The sequence below is a fragment of the Protopterus annectens genome, chromosome 4.part0 (assembly GCF_019279795.1).
Source record: "Protopterus annectens isolate FY-2018-M chromosome 4.part0, PAN1.0, whole genome shotgun sequence".
NCBI lineage: Eukaryota > Metazoa > Chordata > Ceratodontiformes > Protopteridae > Protopterus > Protopterus annectens.
Genome location: NC_056733.1, coordinates 526,448,941 through 526,472,402, shown reverse-complemented (window position 1 = coordinate 526,472,402; position 23,462 = coordinate 526,448,941). Strand labels below are relative to the sequence as shown.

The 23,462-nt window shown below is 40.3% G+C and overlaps 1 protein-coding gene across 5 annotated transcripts in view; it reads right to left on the bottom strand.

Annotated features, from left to right (window-relative positions):
- Positions 1-23,462, bottom strand: part of TCN2 (transcobalamin 2) — a 2,080,282-nt gene that overhangs the window by 559,965 nt on the left and 1,496,855 nt on the right. For all 5 annotated transcript variants that reach the window (XM_044068453.1, XM_044068452.1, XM_044068454.1 and 2 more), the window contains one exon: positions 5,868-6,046. In XM_044068453.1, coding sequence (XP_043924388.1) covers positions 5,868-6,046 — 179 coding nt within the window. The remainder of the gene's footprint in view (positions 1-5,867; positions 6,047-23,462) is intronic.

Sequence of the window (23,462 nt, the reverse complement as noted above, 5' to 3'; positions counted from 1 at the left end):
CAAGTTATTTGTTAATAGAGAAGGTAGGCAACAGATGGATGGGCAGTATCACTAAAGAAATAAAACACTTGGGGATCCAACTTACAGCAACAGAGGAAGAATCTAGGAAAAGTACATTTGAGAAGATTTACAGAAAGACCAGAGAGCAAACTCTTAGATTGCAGTTACTGGATTTGCAGATAGATCAAAAGATTCAGGTCTTGCAAATGGTAGTTGTACTGCAATTTGCATATCTCAGCTTAACCTCTAGAGGCTACCAGAAAATATTTTACTAACAAAAGATAAAACAAGATAAGTAGAGAGGTTATATGGGAGAGGAAGAGGTCAAGAGTAGGTTGGGGAAAGGTAACAGATGCCACTGATAAAGGAGACTTAGGCACTCTGGATCTCAAAGTAGAGATACAAAAATGTATATTAACTAATATATGAATGACAGATGTGGATTATGCAGCAGAATGGAAAGAGATGATAATACTAAAAAGAAAAATCTTAAAGGGAGATACAGATCTGTTAGAATTACTATTTGAAACCCCTTCAGGGGACTTAAAACTTAAATGGACAAGATAGGTACTGAAAGGATTTATGGATATATATCGCAGGATGAGTAAGAAGATGTGGGAAACTACAGCACTGCCAATAGGAATGGAAAGGGTGGATGCAGAAAGGAGGACAGTGCTATAGAGATAGAGCAGTCAAAAACTTGGACCAAGTGCAAACTGGGGGGAGGCTAGAAACATGACAAGAGCTGAGAGAAAAGTTTAATTTAGAAAGAATATTAGAATGATAATATGTGGGGATCCAGAATCAATGGAACAAGATAGAGAATCAATTGGGTAAGGATGTCCTGACTCCTGTCTTGATACTGGAATCTAGAAGAACTGAGGGCAAGAAAATGGGTGGATTACTGAAAGTATGGAGAAACCATCTTAGAAATGCAAACAACAAGAAAGAATAGAAAGGAGAAGAAAATGGGAAAGAACAACTAGGTGACAGTTGGAGATGACAAATGGGAAGAATGACAATTGCCTAGAAACATAACTAAACCCCAAAGGTTTAGGATTTTTGCATGAAAATGCCTCCACAAATACTTTTATACTCTATACCAAAAATATTCTCAGCTGTGACAAACACATATTGGAGATGTGAAAAGGAGGAGGGGGCAAGGTCTCATATTGTTTTGGGAATGTGAGAGGCTCAGGAATTTTAATGACAGACTAAAGCAATTAATGGTGAAAAAGGGATTGCATGAAAGTAGTCAACTAAGAAGATTTTTTTCTTGGATTATGCTGAAGGCATTTCTACAGGGGAAAAAAGTAAGAACTGGCCTACTTTTGACTATAGTGAAAACAGCCATAACAAAAAAGTGAAAGGTTCAGGACCTGCTAATAAGGGAGGATGCACAGAGACTGATGAGAAATTTCTTACAAGAGGGGGAAGGGACTGAAGGAAGGATAGGCAAAAGACATTCATGGAAAGATATCAGGGCTGGATTGCTGTGGATGAAAATAATTACATTTGAAAAGGCAAGAGTTGAAGAGCAAGAGGACAGAAGTTGATATATATATATATATATACATTTATATATATATATATACATGTATATATATATATATATATATATATATATATATATATATATATATATACAGTGTTAAAGAATGTTTAGAACAGAGCAATTTTATATAAAGGAAGGGAGATGGGGAAGAATAACAATGTATATAGTTATATGTTATGGGGAGATTTTGTCATGGGTTCTTTACTCTTAGGTTACTTCTTGCATATTTCTTAGAGAGCGCTGTAAAATAAAGAAAGTACCCCACCTTGTTAGTAGATGTTAAGGTTAATTTAGCTGATATAAAATGGACAGAAACTACTACGCCATGGACAAATGTAATTGTAAGCCTTGGTCATGGGATGTATCTACTACATCAATGGGAAGGGTAGTTAGAAGTACTGGGTCAGTAGCCAAGACAATTTGTGATGTGCAGCATAAACGAGGATGCAATCTGATTCTGGTTTTGTTTTTGAATAACGATTGGCATTCTCTTTAAAAAAGAAAAAAGAAATTTGAGAACCAGAGTACTTGGCAGTAAAACTACATTGTAAAACCAGTGTCCTCACAGATGAGACTGCAACTCAGCAACACTGTGTAAGTACAGTTCCTTATGGTGAACACAAAGAAATTAACTGTCTAATAATGTCAAGCATCCCTCAACTCTGTATAGTATATAAAAACTCCACATCACTAAAGACTGCTCAACCAAACAAAAATATTTAGAAAACAAGCAGAGCTAGGCTACCACAGAAAAACATTTATTGACTAATAAAACAAGGAAACGGCATAAAAACAGCACAGGCATACAAACAGGGATAAGCGCTTTCAACCCAGAGCCTTCATCAGATCCTGCATTGCTGCCAGTACTCCTCCCCTTTAAAGCAAAGAGTAGCCAATTAAAATTCAGCTAGAAAGTCTCCTCCCTTTCATCAAATACGGCATTACTGCCAGTGCTCCCTCCCTTTGAAGCAAAAAGCAGCCAACTGAATTTTAAATTTTTATTTAGGAAGTCTCCTCTCTTTCAACAGTGGCTTCAAAGGAATCATTCCATTCAATCCATGGAGTAAGTAATTCAGTTAGCAGGGCATGTGCTTCAGTTAACAGTAATAATTCTTTTAGACATCCTGTTACCAAAAGATTATATCAGCTGAAAACCTATGCAGATTGTAACACCAAAAACATTATTTATGTAACTACTTGCACCCTCTGTAATGGATTTTATGTTGGTAAGACTACTTGGCAGTTCAAAGATAGAATTCTATGCCACCTCAGTGACATTAGACTAAGAAAGGAAACCAGTGCTTTATCTAAACATATCCAAGAGAATGTACAACACAAGTTTATATTTATGGCATTAGAATTAGTACATGATAATCCTCAAATCAATGGACTGCTGATTTTCAGGCTGAATGGATCTCTGGATTGAATGGGATGATTCCTTTGAAGCCCTCCTAGATAAAAATTTTAATTAAAATTTTAATTAGCTGCTTTTTGTTTTAAAGGGGAGCAGCACTGGCAGTAATGCAGTATTTGATGACAGGGAGGAGACTTCCTAAATGAATTTTAATTGGCTACTCTTTGCTTTAACGGGGAGGAATACTGTCAGTAATGCAGGATCTGATGAAGGCTCTATCAGTTGAAAGCGCTTATCCTTGTTTCTATGCCTGTGCTGTTTTTATGCTGTTTTATTGTTTTATTAGTCAATAAATGTTTATTCACGGTGACTAAGCTCTTTGCAAAAATACAATTTCAATCTTGTCTACAATAAAGGCAAACTTCTTCATCTTGCTGATACCTTATCTAGATCTCCCAGAAACACCACAGAACAGCACAAGAATGAGAACCTTGATTTTGAAGTAATAGAAGTGAGAAATTTGTGTTCCACATGTCTTGATGAGCTGAGAGCTCACACAGCCACAAATCCAGTTTTATAAAGGCTCAACCACTTTATTAATCACGGATGGCCATCAAAGCAATCTAGTTTACCTCAAGAAGTGCAACCTTATTTTCCATACACAGATGAGATTTTGTCTGATAAATGTATCATAACGAAAAGGCCAAAAGTGATTGTTCCAAAGTCTTTGCAACCAGAGTACATTACTATCTTACATCATGCTCACCCAGGTACCAAATCTACCAAAAGAAGGGCGAGAGGAGTAGTATTTTGGCTCTCTATGTCACATGACATTGAGACAGCACTTTTATTTTGTTCAGTGTGTAACAGTACAAAGGCACATCAACAGAAAGAACCACTTCAGCTTAACCAAATTCTGGAACTACCTTGGTCAACAATAGCCAATGACATTTTTGAATGGAATGGTCAACGTTATTTGGTGTTAGTAGACTCTTACTCTAATTGATTTGAGATTGACTTGCTTCTCAACCTAACATCCAGTACTATTACTAAGATGAAACATCATTTTGCAGTTCATGGTAGCCCACACAAAGTTATTTCTGACAATGGCACACAGTTTACAAGCCAACAGTTCAAAAGATTTGCTGAAGAATGGGATTTTACTCATGTCACAAGTAGTCCAAAGTAACCGTAGTCAAATAGTTTGGCAGAATGTGCAGTTCAAAGTGCAAAACAGTTACTAAAGAAGTCAAAATGAGATAACAGTGATGTTTTCAAGAATCATTTGAATCTCAGAAACATTTCTCATGATAAACATCTTGGTTCACCTTCTCAGAGACTTCTGTTAAGACAAACCAGAACCACATTACCAATCAGTAGTCGATTGTTTGTTCCATGTGTCAAGAACAACAGGTTAGTGAAAGCCATTCTGTTGAAGAAACGTCTAACCAAGAAGTCCTACTATGATAAGACCAGCAAATCACTCAATCCATTATGACAGGGAGAAGTGGTAAGGATGCAAATGCCCAGATGTTATGATCAGATTGCTCTCCAGAGACAAGATCATATATTATGGAATTAGAAGGAGGAGTTTTTTAGGCGGAATTGGAAACATTTGAGACTGGTGTCCATGCCTATATCACAGCACATAGCCTGTGAGAAAAACTCTTTATCTCAGAGTGAGTTGTCCAGTATTCCAATCCCTGAGGAAGTTCCAGAAGACATTCCCATTTCTATGATGAATCCAGAAGTTCCTGATACGAGTTGTGCACCGCAGACTGCCCTTGTTGCTAAGTTTGGTCCAGATTGTTATGTTACGAGATATGGTCAAATCTATAAACCCTGCAGCAAATATGTAGCAACTTGAACATGAACACTTGTGTTTTATTTCCAATGAATATACTAAAGCATGTCTATCTCTGATACTGTTTTGTGTAAAGGGCAATCTTTTAAGAGGGAGGATGAAGGTCAATGTATGTGTATATACCTTTAAGAAGCTATCCCAGGGCTTGCACAAGTGTATAAATACTGAACATGTGCAAGCTAGAGTGCCACTTTGAAGTAAGCAGTTGAGATGTAAGCATGCATGTATACAAGGTCTGTCTGTTAAGTAGTTTGTTCGTGTTTAATGATGCAGCTACCCATCCTGATGGGTTTCTATGTATTAAAGCATCTAAATGAAAACCCATCCTTCTTGTTATATGTGTTAGACATGAACAAGTGACATTATCTATGTGCATGTTTTACTGTAGCAGACAAAATATCATTTGGTCATCACACTTTCCTGCATAGTCTACCATAATAAAATACAAAATGATCTGTGACCCATTTATTTTTTCAGTTTACATTTTTACATTTTAAGACCTATTCAATGGGGGCATTTCCAGAATAGGAAGCATTATTTTGTAATGGAGAAGGCATACAAATTTGAAGGGTCTATCTTCGTTCACTGAATAAAACTAATATTGAATGGGTAATACTCGAATGTTAAACCTTGAACTTTAACATTACCGAAGATGCTTATTTTTAAAAGTAAAATCACTGAATGGCCATAGTTGGCTAACACTGCAACCCCCCCCCCCCATTACATATATCAACTCTGAGATCGCACTACAGTGAGGAATAGGAAACTTTTTTAAAACGGTTTGTGTAGTTTACCTTATGCATCATGGTACTTCCTGGTTGTTGACCAACTATGGCTATTCCATGATTTTATTTTCGAAGTGTCTTCGGTAATATTTACTTTTGAACTTTAATGTTCGAGTATTAGCTGTTCGATCTTAGTTTTATTCGATGAACGAACATAGACCCAGATTTGAAAACATATTTTACAGGGCCATCTATTGAGCCTGCCTATTCATTACCAAGCCACCATGTCAAAAATAAACCTTTGCATTATTTCTGATTGTACATTTACTGAGCATTGAAGCTGTGTCACAAAAAATGTGTTATACTTACCTGAACTGCAAGTGGCGTACTGAAAATATTTCCTATAATGCCCTCTGCACTTCTGGATTCAATAATTTTCTTCTTCAGACTTTTGATTGTGTTATTGATGTCTGTCCTCAGCTGGTCTGTATACATAAAGTCAGACTGCTCCAGGCACTGCAGTGCTAGCCCTGCCATTGCCTCTGTATCTACAGAAAAGAAAGAAAGAAAAAAAGAAATAAAGAACACAACTATAAATACTCCTAAGGTTTATATGCAGATATTTACTGCCAAACACTACACAGTTCTTAATAAGACTGATAAACAGAGATCACCCTAAACAAAAAAAATAATAATAATACAAATCAATGAACTCTTGACTTTGCCAAGGGGTAAAACTCCCATACATATACCCTATCTAATCTGAATCAACTACAACACTGCAACAATCAGTAATCCAGAGCAAAAACCTTATGTTTTGTTGACTTTGTTTTGTGGTTTTTGTGTTTATCTCAATATCTGTTCCATAATTTATTGTTCTCCCAGTACACTTACAGAAGACAGAAGTAACTGCACATATCAGGCAACAGCACAGAGTCATCCACCATAAGTTCTGTGGCTGACGTGCTCATAGACACTGCAGAAATTCTGTATCTTTGTATCCTCAAGTCATCTGCCTGCTAACATTCCATATAGCCAGAGTTTTAAATAACAGCAAGGGTGGACCTTATCTTGTTAATGTAAAGAGAGAAGGAATATTGTCTGTATCCTTAAGAGGGACAACCACTTGCTCACGGGCTGTCAACCTGCTGTGAGCTAGGCCCTGCCAAACTACCAAAGCCTCCATGTGGTGCTGAAATATACTGGACTGTAACCCACAATAAAACATCAAGGAAAAAAATACATTTCCTTTTTACCTTCTTTTATTAAGTTAAATCTGTTACTTGAGTCACATGCTGATCCTAAGATGTTCATCATATTGATCAATGTTGCAGCAGCCTTAGCTATATGGTTATATCCTGCCAAGGATAAACCAGACAGCCAGCTTCCAAAGCTTTAGGGCACCTTCAGCAGCCTAAACTGTCAAGCGGCTTGTCCTGAGCTGAGGTGACTAAAAGGCAAGTTTAAGTGCCAAGCCCTTAACAGCTTTACTACCAATGAAAATGCTTCTCCAAGGCTTTTGAGGATCAACAGTCAGATTGTGTTGTTCTTTTGCTGGGTAGATAAGTTGCCTTTGGAGGAAAAACTTCCATTTAATAATTTGTTAAATAACTGTAACTTTGACAAATCCGCACATAGGACAATTCACCGCACCAGAAGTATTCATAAAGTGTCTAGCTCCAGTAACAGCTCATTGCAGGCTACAGGGTATCCATATTTGTCTATAGTTAGATGACTTGCTTATCTCTGCAGTCTTTTTCAAGTTATCAGGAATGTCTCACTTGGGTGAGAGATCTCTTACACAAGCTGGGATTTCAAGAGAACATTCAAAAGTCTGTTTTGAATACTTCTCACAGGACTGTGTTTCTGGAATGTCTGCTAGACACCTCAGTTCAAAGAGCTTTTTCCACAGGAAGAATAGATCTATACCTACATCTATTTCTTGGGTTTTCCACTACAAGAGACTACAAATGTGTTTTAGGTCTCATGGTTTCTATAGTTCTCATGATAACCCTCGCAAAACTCCACATGAGAAAGACACAGTGGTATCCGACGCCTCTTTGGTCTCAGAACCAGCACCCCTTTCTTTTCAGATCCCAGTACTGGGGTTTGTCATAAGAGAATTCACTTGGTGGAGACAACAGATATTCCTAAATCCAGGTCTCCCCTTCTCTCTCCTGGTTCCAAAGCAGTAGACCACCACAGATGTATTAAGAGTTTACTTGGGGAGCAGTTTCAGGAGGGATACATGTGCAAGGTGTGCTGGACACTGAGGACAGATGCTAGCACATAAATATAAAAGAGAAGCTTGCCCTGATCAAGGCACTCAACTTTCTAAATCATCTTTGGTCACTGGGACCTCTTCAAGTTGTTACAGATAATACCAAAATCATGTGGTACATCAAAAAGCAAGGGGATCCAGGTCATTCCCCTTCTGCAAAATATTCCTGTTTGCTTTTCCACCCTTTCCACTAATATCCAATATTCAGAAGGAATCCACCAAGATCATTGTGGGAGCTCCCTTCTGGCCCAATCAAACACGGCTATTCCTTCTTTTAGAAATGACTGGGGCAATTACCAAAAGCTTCTTTAGAGAATGGATCTACTCACACAAGAAAAAGGGTGTTTGATATACCCTGGCACCAATCAGTTCCAAATGACTGCCTGAATGAAAGGGTTTTAATTCCTTTTAGGCATTTACTTACTCAGGACACTAAGCTGGTACTAATGGAGGCAAGAAAGCCTACTATTAGAAAATCAAATAAGAGCAAATGGAAAAGATTTTCTAGTTGGTGCCAACAACAAAACCAGCACCCATTCAGAACTAGTAGTTCTCTGGTTTGACAGTACTTGTGTGAGTTACTACCCAATGCCCTTTCATACTCTTTTATCATTTATCGTCCATTTCATCATGTCTGCCCATGGAGCCTCCTCTTTTAATGTATTCTCAAGTCAAAATCTTTTTGAAAAGGGTTTTGCATAATAGGCCTCCAAGAAAACAGGTGGCTCTTCCTTGGGATCTTAATTTTGTGTGATGGAAACTAACACTTGCTCCGTTTGAACCAGCTAACCTGGCTAACTTCATGTTCTAAACATGGACAACAGTATTACTGATTGCACTGACTTCTGCAAGAAGGGCATCTGAAACTTGAATGAGGAAGAAGAGGTAACAGAATGTAGTTACATAATTTTGAATTTGGGCACTATCATAAACTGGTTTAGGAAAGAAAGATCCAAAACTGGTTTTCAAACATTTGCTTTCTTTTGGCACTATAGACATATAGACATCCTTGAATAAAACACATTCCCACCTGGGATGAGGGAACCAGTTCTATTACTTCCTGGGACAGCATGTGATGAAAGACAGGAGGAAACAAAAGTGTCTGGTCTAGAGGATGAGGCATTAACCCTGGAAAGGAGGAATTTGCTTCCACTACCATTTGTAACCTTGATGAACGATCTTCAGAATCCATCTGTCTGAAATTATCTGCTGCAAAGAGAAAAGTGGAGATTCAGACTTTCTGGAAGAAAAAAAAGGTTACCATTGTGTATGTGTGTGTGTGTGGGGGGGCACATAGTCTATAAAAAAAAATAGTCCTTCTGCTTAATGGACTGCCCTTGATTTTGAGAGTTTCTGGAATTCTTCTTAGAAAACCCTTGCCGTTTCTTCTTAAATGCCTTCTTAAATTGGGGGGGGGAGGCACAAAGTCTATAAAAAAAATAGCCCTTCTGACTTAATGGACTGTCCTTGATTTTGAGAGTTTCTGGAATTCTTCTTAGAAAACCCTTGCCATTTCTTTTTAAATGCCTATTTACCTGTATTTTATTGGCATCGCTTGTTTATTTTGTTTCTTACCAAAATTGGATGGTGAGTTAGAGAATCCCTTGGAAAATTTTGAAAAGGAAGGCTGAAAAAAAGACGTTATGTACTTACCATAACGCTCCATCTGTGTTGTCCATTTTTATTTATCCTTGACATGTGGGTTTGGGTCCAATATTGGCTATTACTATAGCTCAGGCAAGCCAAAAACTCATGAGCTTCACCTCTACCTACAGTCCTTCTCTCACAGTTACCTCAGATCAAGTTTGCAGATTAGATATAAAAGTCATAGATAAGGAAGCCTTAATGCAAACCATATCTGCTATCCCTTAATGATTACAATAAGTCATATGTACATTTTCTGTTCCACCAAAGGGTCTTCAAAGGCCAGGGGGTGGAGGGAGGGGAGTCAAGGACAAATGAAAATGGACAACACATATGGAACGTTATGGTAAGTACATAACTTCTTTATTTGATGTTGTCAATTTTCATTTTATCCTTGACATATGGGGCAGAGTCCCCAGCTACCTTAGACCTTGGAAGGACTCAGGGAAGGACATTCCTGAGCACCACTGAACCAAAGGATGCTCTTCCCCTAGAGACCAAATCCAATTTTTAATAAGTAATAAAAGTTTGGGAAGAAGCCCAAGTTGCTGCTGCACATATATCATCTATTGAAGCCCTTGACTGGAAAACTGCTGAAGTGGCTACAGATCTTGTAGAATGTGCCTTAACAGGCCTAGGCAAATCAATTTTATTCTTGTTATAGATGAAGGATATACAATCCTTGAGCCATCTGGCTAAGGTCACCTTACGGACTGGTTTACCAGACCTTGCACTTGAAAAGGACAGTTGGTCAGATTTTTTATGTCTTTCGTTCTCGGAAATTAAAATGTAATTGTCTGTGAACATCTAACAAATGCAAACAGTATTCACCTTTGTTCATATAATTTGAAAAGAATGCTGGTAAATTAACTGTCTGATTAATATTAGACTCTGACACTACCTTAGGTAGAAAAGTGGAATTTGTCCATAAGGAAACTCTAATCAGATAAGGTGGTCTACATGATAAGGCTTGAATTTCTGAAATCCTGGCAGAGGCTATTGCCAGCAAAAATAAAGTTTTTCATGACAAATACTTTAGCTCATAGTCTGCAGATGATTCGAAGGGGGAATGTACAATGGTATGTAACTATAGGTTTAGATCCCAAGGTGGAGTAGTATTCTTAAAAGCACGTTTCAGCAAAAGTGTCCCTTTTAAAAAGGACTTACAAATTTTATAAGAAGCCAAGGAACTATCATGGAAATTTGAAATTGCTGCTAGTTGAATTCTAATGGTAGATGGGGAAGCTTCTGCACTGAAAAGAGAAGCTAAGAAATCTAAACTATTATCAACAGATGCAGAAAGGGGTCAATATCCCTTTCCCAAGCCCAAATGGTAGATCTCTTCCATTTAGTAAAATACAGTTTATGGGTAGAAGGAATATGAGAGATAGGAGAATTTGACATACTGGAAAAGAAATGATAAGCCGTCTGGCAATTAATGGAACTGGAGGAACCATGCTGTTGGCTTGAGGTTCAGAATGTCTGGATGAACTAATCTCTCTGGATGGGACAGAAGGTCTGGAGCTGGGTCCAGAGTCCAAGGTCATTGAATCAGATAAGGCCAAAGAAAGAGGAACCATATCTGTCGAGGCCAATAAGATGCAGTGAGGATTACTTTGCTCTTCAGCCTGAGTACTTTCTGTGTTATTTTGGAATTAGAGGTATCGGGGGAAAGCAGTCCAGGGGGGCCAAGTGTGGAGAACAGCATCTTTTGGTGACTCCCCGGGAGAGGGGATCAGGTCAAAGTAGTTGCTGCACTTGTTGTTTAGGGGTGAGACAAAAAGGTCAAAGCAAGTCTGGCCCCATAGATGGAAAATACTTTCCATCACTTTTGGACTGAGAGACCACTCGTGAGGCAGGAGAATATATCTGCTCAGTTTTCCTGCTATCACACTGGAACTCCCTGGAATGTACGCTGCTGTCAGAAAGCAGCTGGAAGAGATCGCCCACTGTCACACTCTGAGTGCTTCTTGACAAAGGGGGTATGATTTGTTTATTCTCTGTTTGTTGATGTACCAAACTACTGACATATTTTCTGTTTGAATCGCAATTGTTCCCACAGGAAGAGCAGTTTGAAAGGCTTGCAAGGCTAAAAGCACTGCTCTTAGTTCCAGAACAATGATACACAAGTTGGTCTCTAAAGGGAACCAAGTGCCTTGGACAGTCTTGCCTAGAAAAGACCCCCCCCACCCCATCTGGGGGTATTAGTGGTCACTATGGCCTTGGGTTCTGAAAGGATGAAGGGGTGGCCCAGGAGAATTTCTTTGGAATGTATTCACCAAGCTAGATCTTTTCTGCAATAATTGGTGATCCAAATCCCGTCCAACATGGGTTGGTATAGCATAGACCATCGCTAATTCCACCTAATACGCGGCTTCTCAGCGCTTCTGTGGATCACTAGTGATATCTGCGTTGCTTACTGTACTTATTTCCTTGTTTCACTTAAAAGAAAGTTACTGTTTGTCGTTTTTGCATTTAAGTTACCTGTAACACATTGCACTTAAGTTACCTGGCACTTGCTCACTAAAGCAATTATATAAGTCAGCACTAAAAATTAAAAGCACTACACCCTCACTCCCCACTGGCCCTGGTTTTCAATTAAGGAATTCCCAGTATTATTCTAGCATGTCAAAGGTCAGTTGTCAACCTCCTCTCCGGTCCAGCTAGTGAATCTGGGAATCTTGAGGCAATGTTACAACTGCCTCATGTACACAGACAACCCTCTCCTCCTCCCAACAAATTCCAACACATGTGAGAGATGCAACCATATAGCCAAACTGGAGGCTAAGCTCTCTCAACTCAGTACTGGCATAACCAGTCAGGAGGAGAAGGAAACCACACTCACTACAATTCCAGTCTCACATAGACCTACCACGACAGCAAACCAAACACATAATCACACAAAAACATACTCGGAGGCTCTAAATAAAGATCTGCGCAGCAGAGACCTCAAAGCAGACACCCAAGCAGCCGCTACCCAAAACAAAACGTGCCACACATATCTCACAAAGCCAGTGTGCCAAACAGTCACAGCCCTTAAGACTAAACAACACACCTGATACACTTGTAATAGGTGACACTATCATCAGGCACACTGGCGTCCCGCTCACCAGGCTGAACAAGGAGAGGGTCACGGTGAGCAGCCTGTCGGGTGCTAGGATCCGCCACATAACACAAGCACTCAGGTCACTCCAAGGCAAGTACAAATATGACTCAGTCATTGTCCATGCTGGTGTGAATGACCTGAGATGTACCTCCCTGGACTACATGAAAAGAGACATAAAGGAGCTCTCTGAGCATGTAGCCCAGGCGGTATGACCCTGACCTTGAGTAGCATCTTACCTCACCAAGAATGATGCCACAATATGAAGACAAGATGATCAATTTCAACAATTGGCTTAAGTACTGGTGTCACTCAAAGGGGATCCAATGCCTGTCAGCTTGGGATGATATGCTCGACAAGCCACGATGCTTCGCTAGGGACGGCTTGCACCTCTCACCCTGGGCTTTGGATATTGGCAAAGGCTCTTGCTACCCCCATAGTGCCTTTTTAGGCAAGGCTCAAAAGACAAACCCACCTCCATAGGTATCACAAGGGATAAGAAACTAAGAGTAATGCTACTCAACACCAGAAGTCTAAACCTCAAGATGCACGCATTCAAAACTCTCCTTAGCATGGAGAACATCGATATCTGTGCAGTAACAGAAACCTGGTTCAGGGCTCCCAGCACCCCAGCACTACCAGGTTATACCTCATACCATGCTTTTGGCCACAAAACTTGGACCGAACCACAAATTCATCAAAGATACCCACACCTCCAGGTTGGTGGCAAAGCACGAAGCATCAGAGACTATCCATGTGCAACTAACAGTGGGTACAACTGCCTTCCAGTTTATAGCCTGCTACAGACCACCCTCCCAAACCCAGGAACCCCACTCGGCCTTCCTGAGAACACTGGAAAATATGAAGGTCTCTCCAAACACCATTATATTGGGCGGCGTCAACTACCCAAACATAGACTGGGAGCATTACTCTAGCTCCAACACCCTAGCCCAAAGGTTCCTAGAATTTATAAACTCAAATGCTATGGAACAACTTGTTACCACTCCCACAAGAGGGAAAACATACTGGACCTGATCATCACCAACATGGGGACTCTATGCTCCAGACCAGAAGTGTATCCCTCACTGGTAAGATCAGACCATAAACTAATCTCACTGGATATTCACATCCCGACCCCACCCCTGCCCAGAAAACCACAGTGAAAAACTTCTCTAAAGCAAATTTCACACTCCTCAAAACTGAGGTGGAATCCTTCAAAGCCCTGGGCCTGTGGAAAATCGGCCCAGACTGCAGAATCCTTTATAAGCATTCTATGAACACCTTCAGGAATGCATGGATCATCGATCCCAAATAAAACCAAGACCCAATCCTCCAAAGGCAGGCGTCCTGTCTGGTGGACCCCAGCCATAAACAAACTATACAATAGAAGGAGGAAGCTACTAAATGACAGAGCAAAATCCCAAAAAGGAAGGCATCACTGATCTGTATTAGCAAAAACTACGGGCACACATAAAATTGTCTAAGGCCAGCTTCGAGAGAAAAATTGCACAGGACACTAAGGATAATCACAAGGCTTTCTTTAGTTATGTTAGGAACCTGGGTGGTAATTCCCAGATATGCTCAGAATTAGTCCAAAATGACAAAAAATACACCGAACCCACAGACATTGCCAACATCCTAGCTGACAGGTTCAGTGCAAACTTCTCCCCACCAAAAGGGCAAATATCTATCCCAGCAGAGTGCTGCCCCTGACATCTCAGATGCTCAGGTAAGAGCCACCCTCTCCAAAGCAAAAACACAGCATCGATGGGACCAGATGGTGTCCCGGATCCTACATGAACTCCAAGAAGAGCTAAACCCAAACATAAAACTACTGTTCAATCTCAGCCTTACTACAGGATATGTGCCCAAAGAGTGGCGTACAGCAACAGTGGTCCCTCTCCATAAAGGTGGTGCCTCAACGGATCCTGGAAACTATCGCCCCATAAGCCTGACTAGCTTGGTCTGCAAAGCTATGGAAAGGATCATCATGGACCTCATAAATAAAGATATTGGGGACCTACAAACACTGGATCCTACCCAGTCGGCTTTGTAGGGGCAGATCCTGCCTCTTAAACCTGGTTGATTTCTTTGAAACAGTCACCAAGGCCATTGGAGGGAAGGTGGTCCACACAGCCTACCTGGACCTCACTAAAAGCCTTCGATACAATACCCCACTCGGGCATTATAGATAAGCTCACCAGCTTAAATAACCCCTATGTCACTAGATGGATTGCAAACTGGCTCAAGGACAGAACCCACATGGTTAGAATTGCTGGAGCCATGTCAGACTCCAAACCAGTTACAAGTGGTGTCCCACAAGGCTCAGTCCTGGGACCTCTCTTGTTCGGTATATATTTCTCGGAGGTACAGGCCAACACGGAAGGACTGTGGCTGACCAAGTTCATAGATGACTGCAAACTGGGCGCCATAATCGACTCTCCAGCTGACACAAGCTTCCTCCAAAAGGGCCTCATAGAAACAGACAACTGGTGCCAGAGCCATGGCCTCAAGCTAAATGCCAAAAGTGTATAGTCATCCCTTTGGCAAAACAAATTGCCCACAAATTACCACATAGGTGGTAATCCATTAAGTACAGAAGAAGTAATTAGGGACCTGGGGACCCAAGTTGATAGCAATCTCTCATTTGACAACCACGTGGCCAAAGTGGTTAGAAAAACATTTTATATAGCCCACCTAATCATGAAGGGATTCACATCTAGATCAGGGGAGGTCATCGTGCCTCTTTACTCATCCCTCATCAGGCCCATAATTGAGTACAATGCCCCTTTTGGGATGTACCTTACCAGACACCTGCAGCAACTGTAAAGACCCCAAAAGTACCTCAACAAGAGGATCAAAGGGCTCAAACAGATGCCATATGCTGCCTGGTTAAAGAAACTCCAGCTCTACTCAGTGGCATACCGCCTGTTCAGAGGCGATCTGTGCCTGGATATAAAGCCATGTCCAACGAATTAATGGACATGCTGCACCTCAGAAAATCAAAAATCCCGAGCGCTATATCGCGAGAGACTTGAACCTCAGCACTGAAATAAATAGGACATGCTGGAGGGACAGATTCATAACCCAGAGGCTCCCTTCACTCTGGAATAAAATCCCAGTCCAGGTTAGGCAGAGTCCCTCATTGACTCTCTTCAAGAGGAATCTTGATGAGTGGATGGGAGATCGTAGGTTTACAGGTATCACTTCTGTGTCACTGTTAGACAGAGGCACAGTATACTAACCTCGAAAAAGGGCATAGCAAAATAAATTTAAAATGGGTGGCGAAAGCCAAACACATTCTGGCTAGGCTTATAAATGCCCTAGGGCAGATAGCCTAGTATGAACCTATGAACCTATGAGATGCCAGCAGCCACTGTAGAATTCTCATGTGACCTCTTGCTAGGGGAACTAGAGTTATTGCAGCTGCCATGGAACCTAGAGCCTGTAAAATAAGACAAGTGGGTACCTTCTTGCTGTGGATTATTTTTTAAACCTGAGTTGTGATTTTCTGAAGTCTCACAGGAGGAAGGGATGCTACTGTTGTCATATTTAATACTGTTGCTATAAACTCTAAACTTTGATTTGCAGTCAGTTGAGATTTTTCCTGACTTACAGTTATTCCAAAGTATGCACTTGTCTGGAGAACATTATCCCTTGCTTCTATCAATCGATGACTGGTCAAAGCAGTAATGAGCCAGTCATCTAAGTATGGAAACACCCAGAATCCTTGCAGTCTCAAGTAAGCTGCTACTACTGCCATACATTTGATGAACACCCTGGGGGCTGTGGTGAGACCAAAGGGCAGCACCCTGAATTAGTAATGACTGGCTCCCAGCCAGAAGTGGAGGAACTTTCTGGAGCACTTCTCCATTTTTACATGATAATACGCATCCTGAAGATCTACTGAACAGATCCAGTCATTCTTTTCCAAAAATGGAAGAATGGACTGTACAGTGACCATCCAGAATTTTGTTTGCTCAACTGATTTGTTCAATACACTAAGATCCAAAATTGGTTTCCCAATCTCGTGTCTTTTTTGTGACTAAAAAGAATCTTGAGTAAGTTCTGGATCCTCTCTGGTCTGGTGGGACTTCTTGGATGACTCTTTTCTCTAGCAGTTTTTGAATTTCTAGAACTGCTGGTTCCCTCTGATTGGATGGAACTCTGGGGATTTTTTTGCATACAGGGGGAAAAAAAGAAAAGGGCATGGCACAACCTCTGGAAATAGTCCTCTGCACCCAAGAATCTGTTGTTATATTTAGCCAGGTGTTTTCTGCAACTATAAACATCCCCTGACTGCCTTTGGAGGAAGACAATTGAGCCTCCTTTCAGGAATGCTGGAAAGGATTACCAGGGAAGGAGTCCCTGAAGCCTTGGTTCTGCGGACCACCTCTGTCGCATAGACGGCATCTTCCATTGTAGTTCTCCATCAGCCCCTGAGAAAACCGACTCCACATGTGTCCTGGAAAGGCCCTTGGGACTTTTTGAACCACATTTTTCCACCACTCCTCTGATTCCTGGAAAAGGATCTCTGGGGAGTGGAAAAATGTACATCCACAGCAGAAAGGGTCTTACCATCCTTCTCACAGCTTGATAATGTCTCTCTAACTTTGGGCCAAACAGAGACGATCCGTCAAAGGGTGCATTGATGAAAGAAGACTTAAATGGCTCCACAAAATCACACAGACACATCCAGGCATGTCTCCTTATGGCTATGCCTGAACTCGCCGCCCTGGTGGTCCCTTCGGCTGCATATGCAATGAGCCTCATGGATGAGTTTGACACAGACTCCAGCATAGCCAACTGGAAAGAAACTTTTTCTTGGACTCCCTCAATAACAGCTCCTGCCAAGGCATCCAATAGCTCCTTGATCAGATCCCTCTGAAGTCTGGTAAAATGTGCCAGGAAATTCAAAGACCTTAAAGCGAAGGTCGATGAGGTGTAAAAATACTTCGCAAATCTATAGTGTAAAAATGCTTCCGAAATCTATCCATCGCCCAAGACTCGCTGTTGGATAGATGGATAGATAAACTCTCCTCAGTTAGTTCCTTTTTGGTGGCGGCCGCTACGACCATGGCATCTACCGCTAATCCTTTGGGCCAGAATTGTTTATCCTCAGGGGCAGATAAAATTTTGTCCAGTCTCTTGGGGATGGGTTCAGTGACTTCCATGTCTGCTGAGAGATCAACTGAATGAGCTCATCAATGAGCAGAGTCACCCAAGAGGTAGACGGGTGTTGGTCATCTGATCGGGATAAACCAGATGAACATCTGTTGGTTTTGTCCAAGCAGCTTTATTATGTACAAACACATCAAGACTGAGGCTTAATTACTTTAACTTAGATAAACTTATAAACAAACTGGCTATCACACTCATACATGCTCATACTCTGACTGCACTCTCAAAATGGCATTGAAGCTTGCATGTGCTGGCTATTTATATGCACGAGCTGTCCTAGGAAAGGCTTCTTAAAGGTACAACACACACTATTCTACATCCTCCCTCTTTGAGAAATGAGTCATGCATTATTGATGACATTAACTGACATGCAAGTGATACAAAATAATTATTTGACATGCAATTATATAGAACATGCAATTATACAGAACTAAACACATATAGATAATTAGGTCAGGGTTGCTGTGTATTTCACACTAGGTCTGGAAATACAACCAAATCATGTAACAGAAATTAGAACTAGGTCTAGCAACTGGGACTGTCTCTACTGAATGTTCAACTTTTAGTAGAACGGGAATGTCATCAGGAACATAAGTAGGAGTTAAGACATGTTCTGCAACATGAACATTGTCTGGATTGCTCTGAGATCTAGAGTCTGTATCACAGGAACAATGCTGCAATATTGATTCTGATACAGGAAGAAGATGTCTGATTTCTCTTGTACTCCACACCCTGAGATTCTACAAAGTAGGGTCTCGGCTCGGCACATACACCTGTTACTTCACCAATCCGGTCAAAGGCTTTTGCCGTTTGTATCCTCACTGTTTCCCCTTCTTTCAATGGACAAACAAATCTGCTTGATTTATCATAGCTGGACTTCTGGAAAGAATGCTTTCTGAATAGTTGGGCTTTGATTGTTCTGCTGTTTTTAGCTCTAGGCCTCAGCAAACTGGAACTGATAGGCAAGGTTGTTCTGGTTTGCCTAGACAGAAGTCTTTGAGCAGGCGAGCCAAGTATATAATCACGGGGTATGTTTCTGAGATTGAGTAAATTCAAACAGACATCAGTTATTATCATGCTTTGACTTTAGTAATTGCTTAACACTCTGTACTGTATGTTCAGCTAGTCCATTTGACTGTGGGTATTCTGGACTACAAGTAAGATGTATAAAGTCCCATTCTTTTGCAAATTTCTGAAACAACTTTCTGGTAAATTGGGAACCATTGTCAGACATAAACTTGTGTGGAGTCTCATGGACTGAGAAATGATGTTTCAACTTGGTGATTACAGCAGTGGACGTTAGGTTAGGTAGTAAATAAATCTCAAACCAGTTCGAATTAGAGTCTACCAACACTACATAATGCTGATTGTTCCACTGAAATATATCAGTGGCTACTGTTGACCAAGGTAGTTCAGGAACTTGACTTAGCTAAAGTGGTTCTTTTTGAAAATGTGGTTTAGTACTATTGCAAAAAATGTCTTTTGCTAGAGAAGGCCAAAATACTATTCCTCTTGCCCTTCTTTAAGTAGATTCGGATCCTAGGTGACCACAATGCAAAATCTGCACATATTCACGTTGCAAGAAAGCAGGAACAACAATTTCAGGACCTTTGAAAATAATGCCATCTTCCATCAATATCACATCTCTGTAAGGAAAATATGTTTGCACTTCAGGCAATACACTAGATTGCTTCGACGGCCATCCAACATTAATGGAGTGGTTAATTTGCAAAACTGGATCAGTCTTTGCATGATCTCTTAGCTCATTAAGTCTCATGGTAGAAAAATTACACACTTCCATGACATCAAATTCAAAATTCTCCGCATTAAGCTGTTCCACTGTATTTCTGGACGATCTGGATAAGGTATCAGCCAGATAAAGAAGTTCGCTTTTGTATATACCATCTTGAAGTTGTACTTTTGCAATCTCAGCATCATTCTTTGTAATCTCGCTGGAGATGAATGCGTAGGCTTCTTTAAAATAGTGACTAGAGGTTGGTAATCAGTTTCAATCTGAATATCTTGACTATAAATATAATCATGAATCTTTGACTTGGAAATACTATTGCCAAAAGTTATTTCTCAATTTCAGCATATTGCATTTCAGTTTGGATAAGAGTTCTAGATGCAAAAGCTACTGGTCTGTCCTCTTGAAGAATAACTGCACCAAGGCGAAATTTTGAAGCATCACAGGAAACAGTTACTGGTTTACTGACATCATACTATCTTAATGTAGGTTGGGTGGCAATGTTCTGCTTAAGGTCTTCAAATGCTCTCTAGTGCTGTTCCAACCAAGACCATGTAACATTTTTGTGCATTAGCTCTCTCTAGGGTGCTGTCAGCTCACTGAAGTCTGGTATAAACTTGCCTAAACAGTTGACCATACCAAGAAAACTTTGAAGAGCTTGAACATTATCCAGTGCTGGCATCTCAAGAATGGCTGCTTGCTTGGACGGGTCTGTTCACACGCTTGTGCTAGTAAATAAATGACCTACAGATGTAACTTCTGGTAGCCTGAATTTGCATTTTAGAGGATTGAGCTTCAAGCTGATAGCACACGGTCTGTCTTATTCCTTCCTTTTCTTCTGTGCTGCTCTGACATTGCTCCCAACCCCAAACAATCATCTACTATTATGGCACAAACATTGAAAAAAAAAAAATTGCTCCATTGCACGGTGAAAGACTTCATTTGCAGAATTTATTCTAAATGGCATCCTAAGGAATTTATATCTTCCAAATGGGGTACTGAATGCAGTCAGTAGTGAAGATTTGTGATCAAGCATCACTTGCCAAAATGAACTTTTTGCATCCAACACAGAAGAAACAGTGGCATTCTGTATTAGGGGTGTGACTTCTTCAACTGTGCGCTTAGGATGATGTGGTCTCTTTAATGCTTTGTTCATATCTCTTGGGTCAATGCATATTCTGATTTCGTACGAGTCTTTTTTGTGGGCTGCTACCATGGACAACACCCATTCAGTAGGTTCTGTATCTGGACAAATTACATCTTGCTGCACCATTTTGTCCAACTGAGCTTTGATTTTATTCTGCATAGGTATCGGAACTTTTCTTGCTGGTCTAATCACTGGACTGATCTCTGGGTCTAATTTTATAGACCAAACAACTGGAAGTTTGCCTAACTTGTCATCGAAAACATCAGTATACTCTGAGAAAATAGATTCACTGATGCTGGACATGTGCTTATATGATGACCTTCTTTGGTAAAAGAAAGCAAATTAATTCTCAAACTGTCTCTGAGACCCAATAATGACTGCACAGGTCTTTGGACTACACAGAACAGTAAGCTGTAGCAGTTCCTAGCCAAATAACAAGCTTGAATTTCTTCATCTCCATAAATAACAAGTTTTACACAACTGGCCACAATGAGTTGCTCACCAGCTCTCACCTTAGCAAATGTGTCTGCTGACATAACATTACACTTTGAACCAGTGTCTACTTTGAGCTCGTTGGTTTTACCATTGATCTGGACAGTACAAAACACTTCATTCTTTGCCAGTAAATCTACTGTATAAACCTTCTCACCAATTACTGATACACCACCTACACAGAAAGTAGGGCTGCAGCTCTCTATACAATCAACTTGCTTTTTTAAGTGATCCTTCTTTATAACTGTGTAAGGTTTACTTGATTTGCAAAACTTTTGAAAATGGTTCCATTTTTACACTTGTGGCATTGCTGACCAAATGCTAAGCACTTTTCTCTTTTAGACTCATGACTGGCACCACAATTGTGACAGTTAACAATAAAGCTTGATTTAGGTTTTGCTAACTCACCTCTGTACTGCACTGAGCATGTCCTTTGCACTGAACTAGTCTTAGAACTTGCTGAAAAACTATGGGTTTTATCTGTCACACCCGCAAAGGTTACAGCTGCCATGTGCTTAGGCCTGCTTCTGCTAGCCACATGTTGCATGCTGTCTACATTTGCTCTAGAGCCTGCTGAAACAATGCTCTTATCACTTGCAAGCATACTTGTGTGCCTTTCTGTAACTTCATGGATTTGACAAATGTCAATAGCTTTGCTCAGCATTAAAGCCTGTCTTTTATTAACTCATCTTTTAAATCATCAAACCTACACATCTTAGCTTTGTTTCTCAGGTCAGTGATATAAGCTGCAAAAGTTTATCCTGGCTTTTGATCTCTTGTGTAAAACAAATGGCTCTCTAATGTAACATTTGTCTGGGGGTTGCACATTTCCCTGAATTTGCATTTCAAACACTCGGGGTCTTCCCCTGATTCAGCCTGTAAAACAATATGACTGTTTTCCCCTTCTCCTTCATATACTGTTGGTGCATACACAAATTAATGCTCTCTTTCAATGGCCTCTGACCCAGCTAGGTTTAGCAAAATGAATGCCCTGGTGCTTGCATCTTTGTCAGAATAAGCTGCTTGTATAAAATATTGTACTCTTGCTCAAATATTCGCCAGTTCTCTGCAATATTCTGATCAAATACATGTGGACCTGGTCTGAGAAATGTCTTTGTCATATTAACACATACCAGTGAAGGCTTTTGCATGTATGCATGAACACACACACACACACACACACACACACACACACACACACACACACACACACACACACACACACACACATGCCAGAAATATATGCCAGTACTTGTAACTATGCCCAATAGCACAACAAGCTTCTGAACAACTGAACTTTTCAAAGAGACTCCTGGGCACAAGAATACTCTTGAAATCACTGCACTGCACCTCTTATCAGTGTAAGAAACATTTCAAAATAGCTGCACTGTGCGAATACACTCTGCGAACAGACACTCCCAAGCACAAGAAACTTTTCAAAATGGCTGTATTTTGACTGCACTTTAAGAAACAGTTGCAATTTGCACACAAATAAAGTCTTCATAATAAATGCACAGTAGTAAACATACACTGTAAGCACTTTTACATACTTTGAGATACTTTGGATAACTCTAGTTATGCCCTTAATAGCTTCAATCAATGCAAAATAGTAGTTTAAGCCAGAACACAGTAATTTGCCAAAAAACATACAGTTGCCTTGCTTTATTTATGCTTAATGTGCCCTTTTTGCCCTTTTCATTATATTTGTTTTGCTTGTTTAATCTCTTTTCATGCCCATTATACTTTTCTTGTGCTTGTTTTACTCTAAACAAGCTCCTTTTACTTCAAACATGCTTGTTTTCCAATTCCAAGGTAATTCCAAACCCCTTATGTGTTTTTCTGATAATCATTTTTTATCAGATTTAATTAATAAACTTTTTGTGCCTCCCTTTGCTTGATAATACATTCTATGCTCTTGTAATGCTCCATTTTATCTTTTTGATAAAACAAATTGTCTGTGCAAGTTTTTATTACCTTTAGTTCATTTGTGGACCTTATCTGTACTCAGTTCACTTAGTTTACCTTCACTGTTAACTCTGCACCTCATAGCTTTGAAAAGCAGTCTCTCGAATCCAGGTTCTGACACCATGTTGCTCGTCTGGTCAGGAAAAAACAGATGAACAGCTGTAGGTTCTGTTTAAGCAGCTTTATTATGTACTAACATCAGGATTGAGGCTTAATAACTTTAACTTAGATAAACTTATAAACAAACTAGCTATCACACTGGTACATGCTCATACTCTGGCTGCACTCTCAAAATGGCACTGAAGCTAGCATGTGCCTGCTATTTATATGCACATGCTGTCCTTGGAAACTTAAAGGTACAACACACACACTATTCTAGAACGGGTGAGTAATGAAAGCCTGCA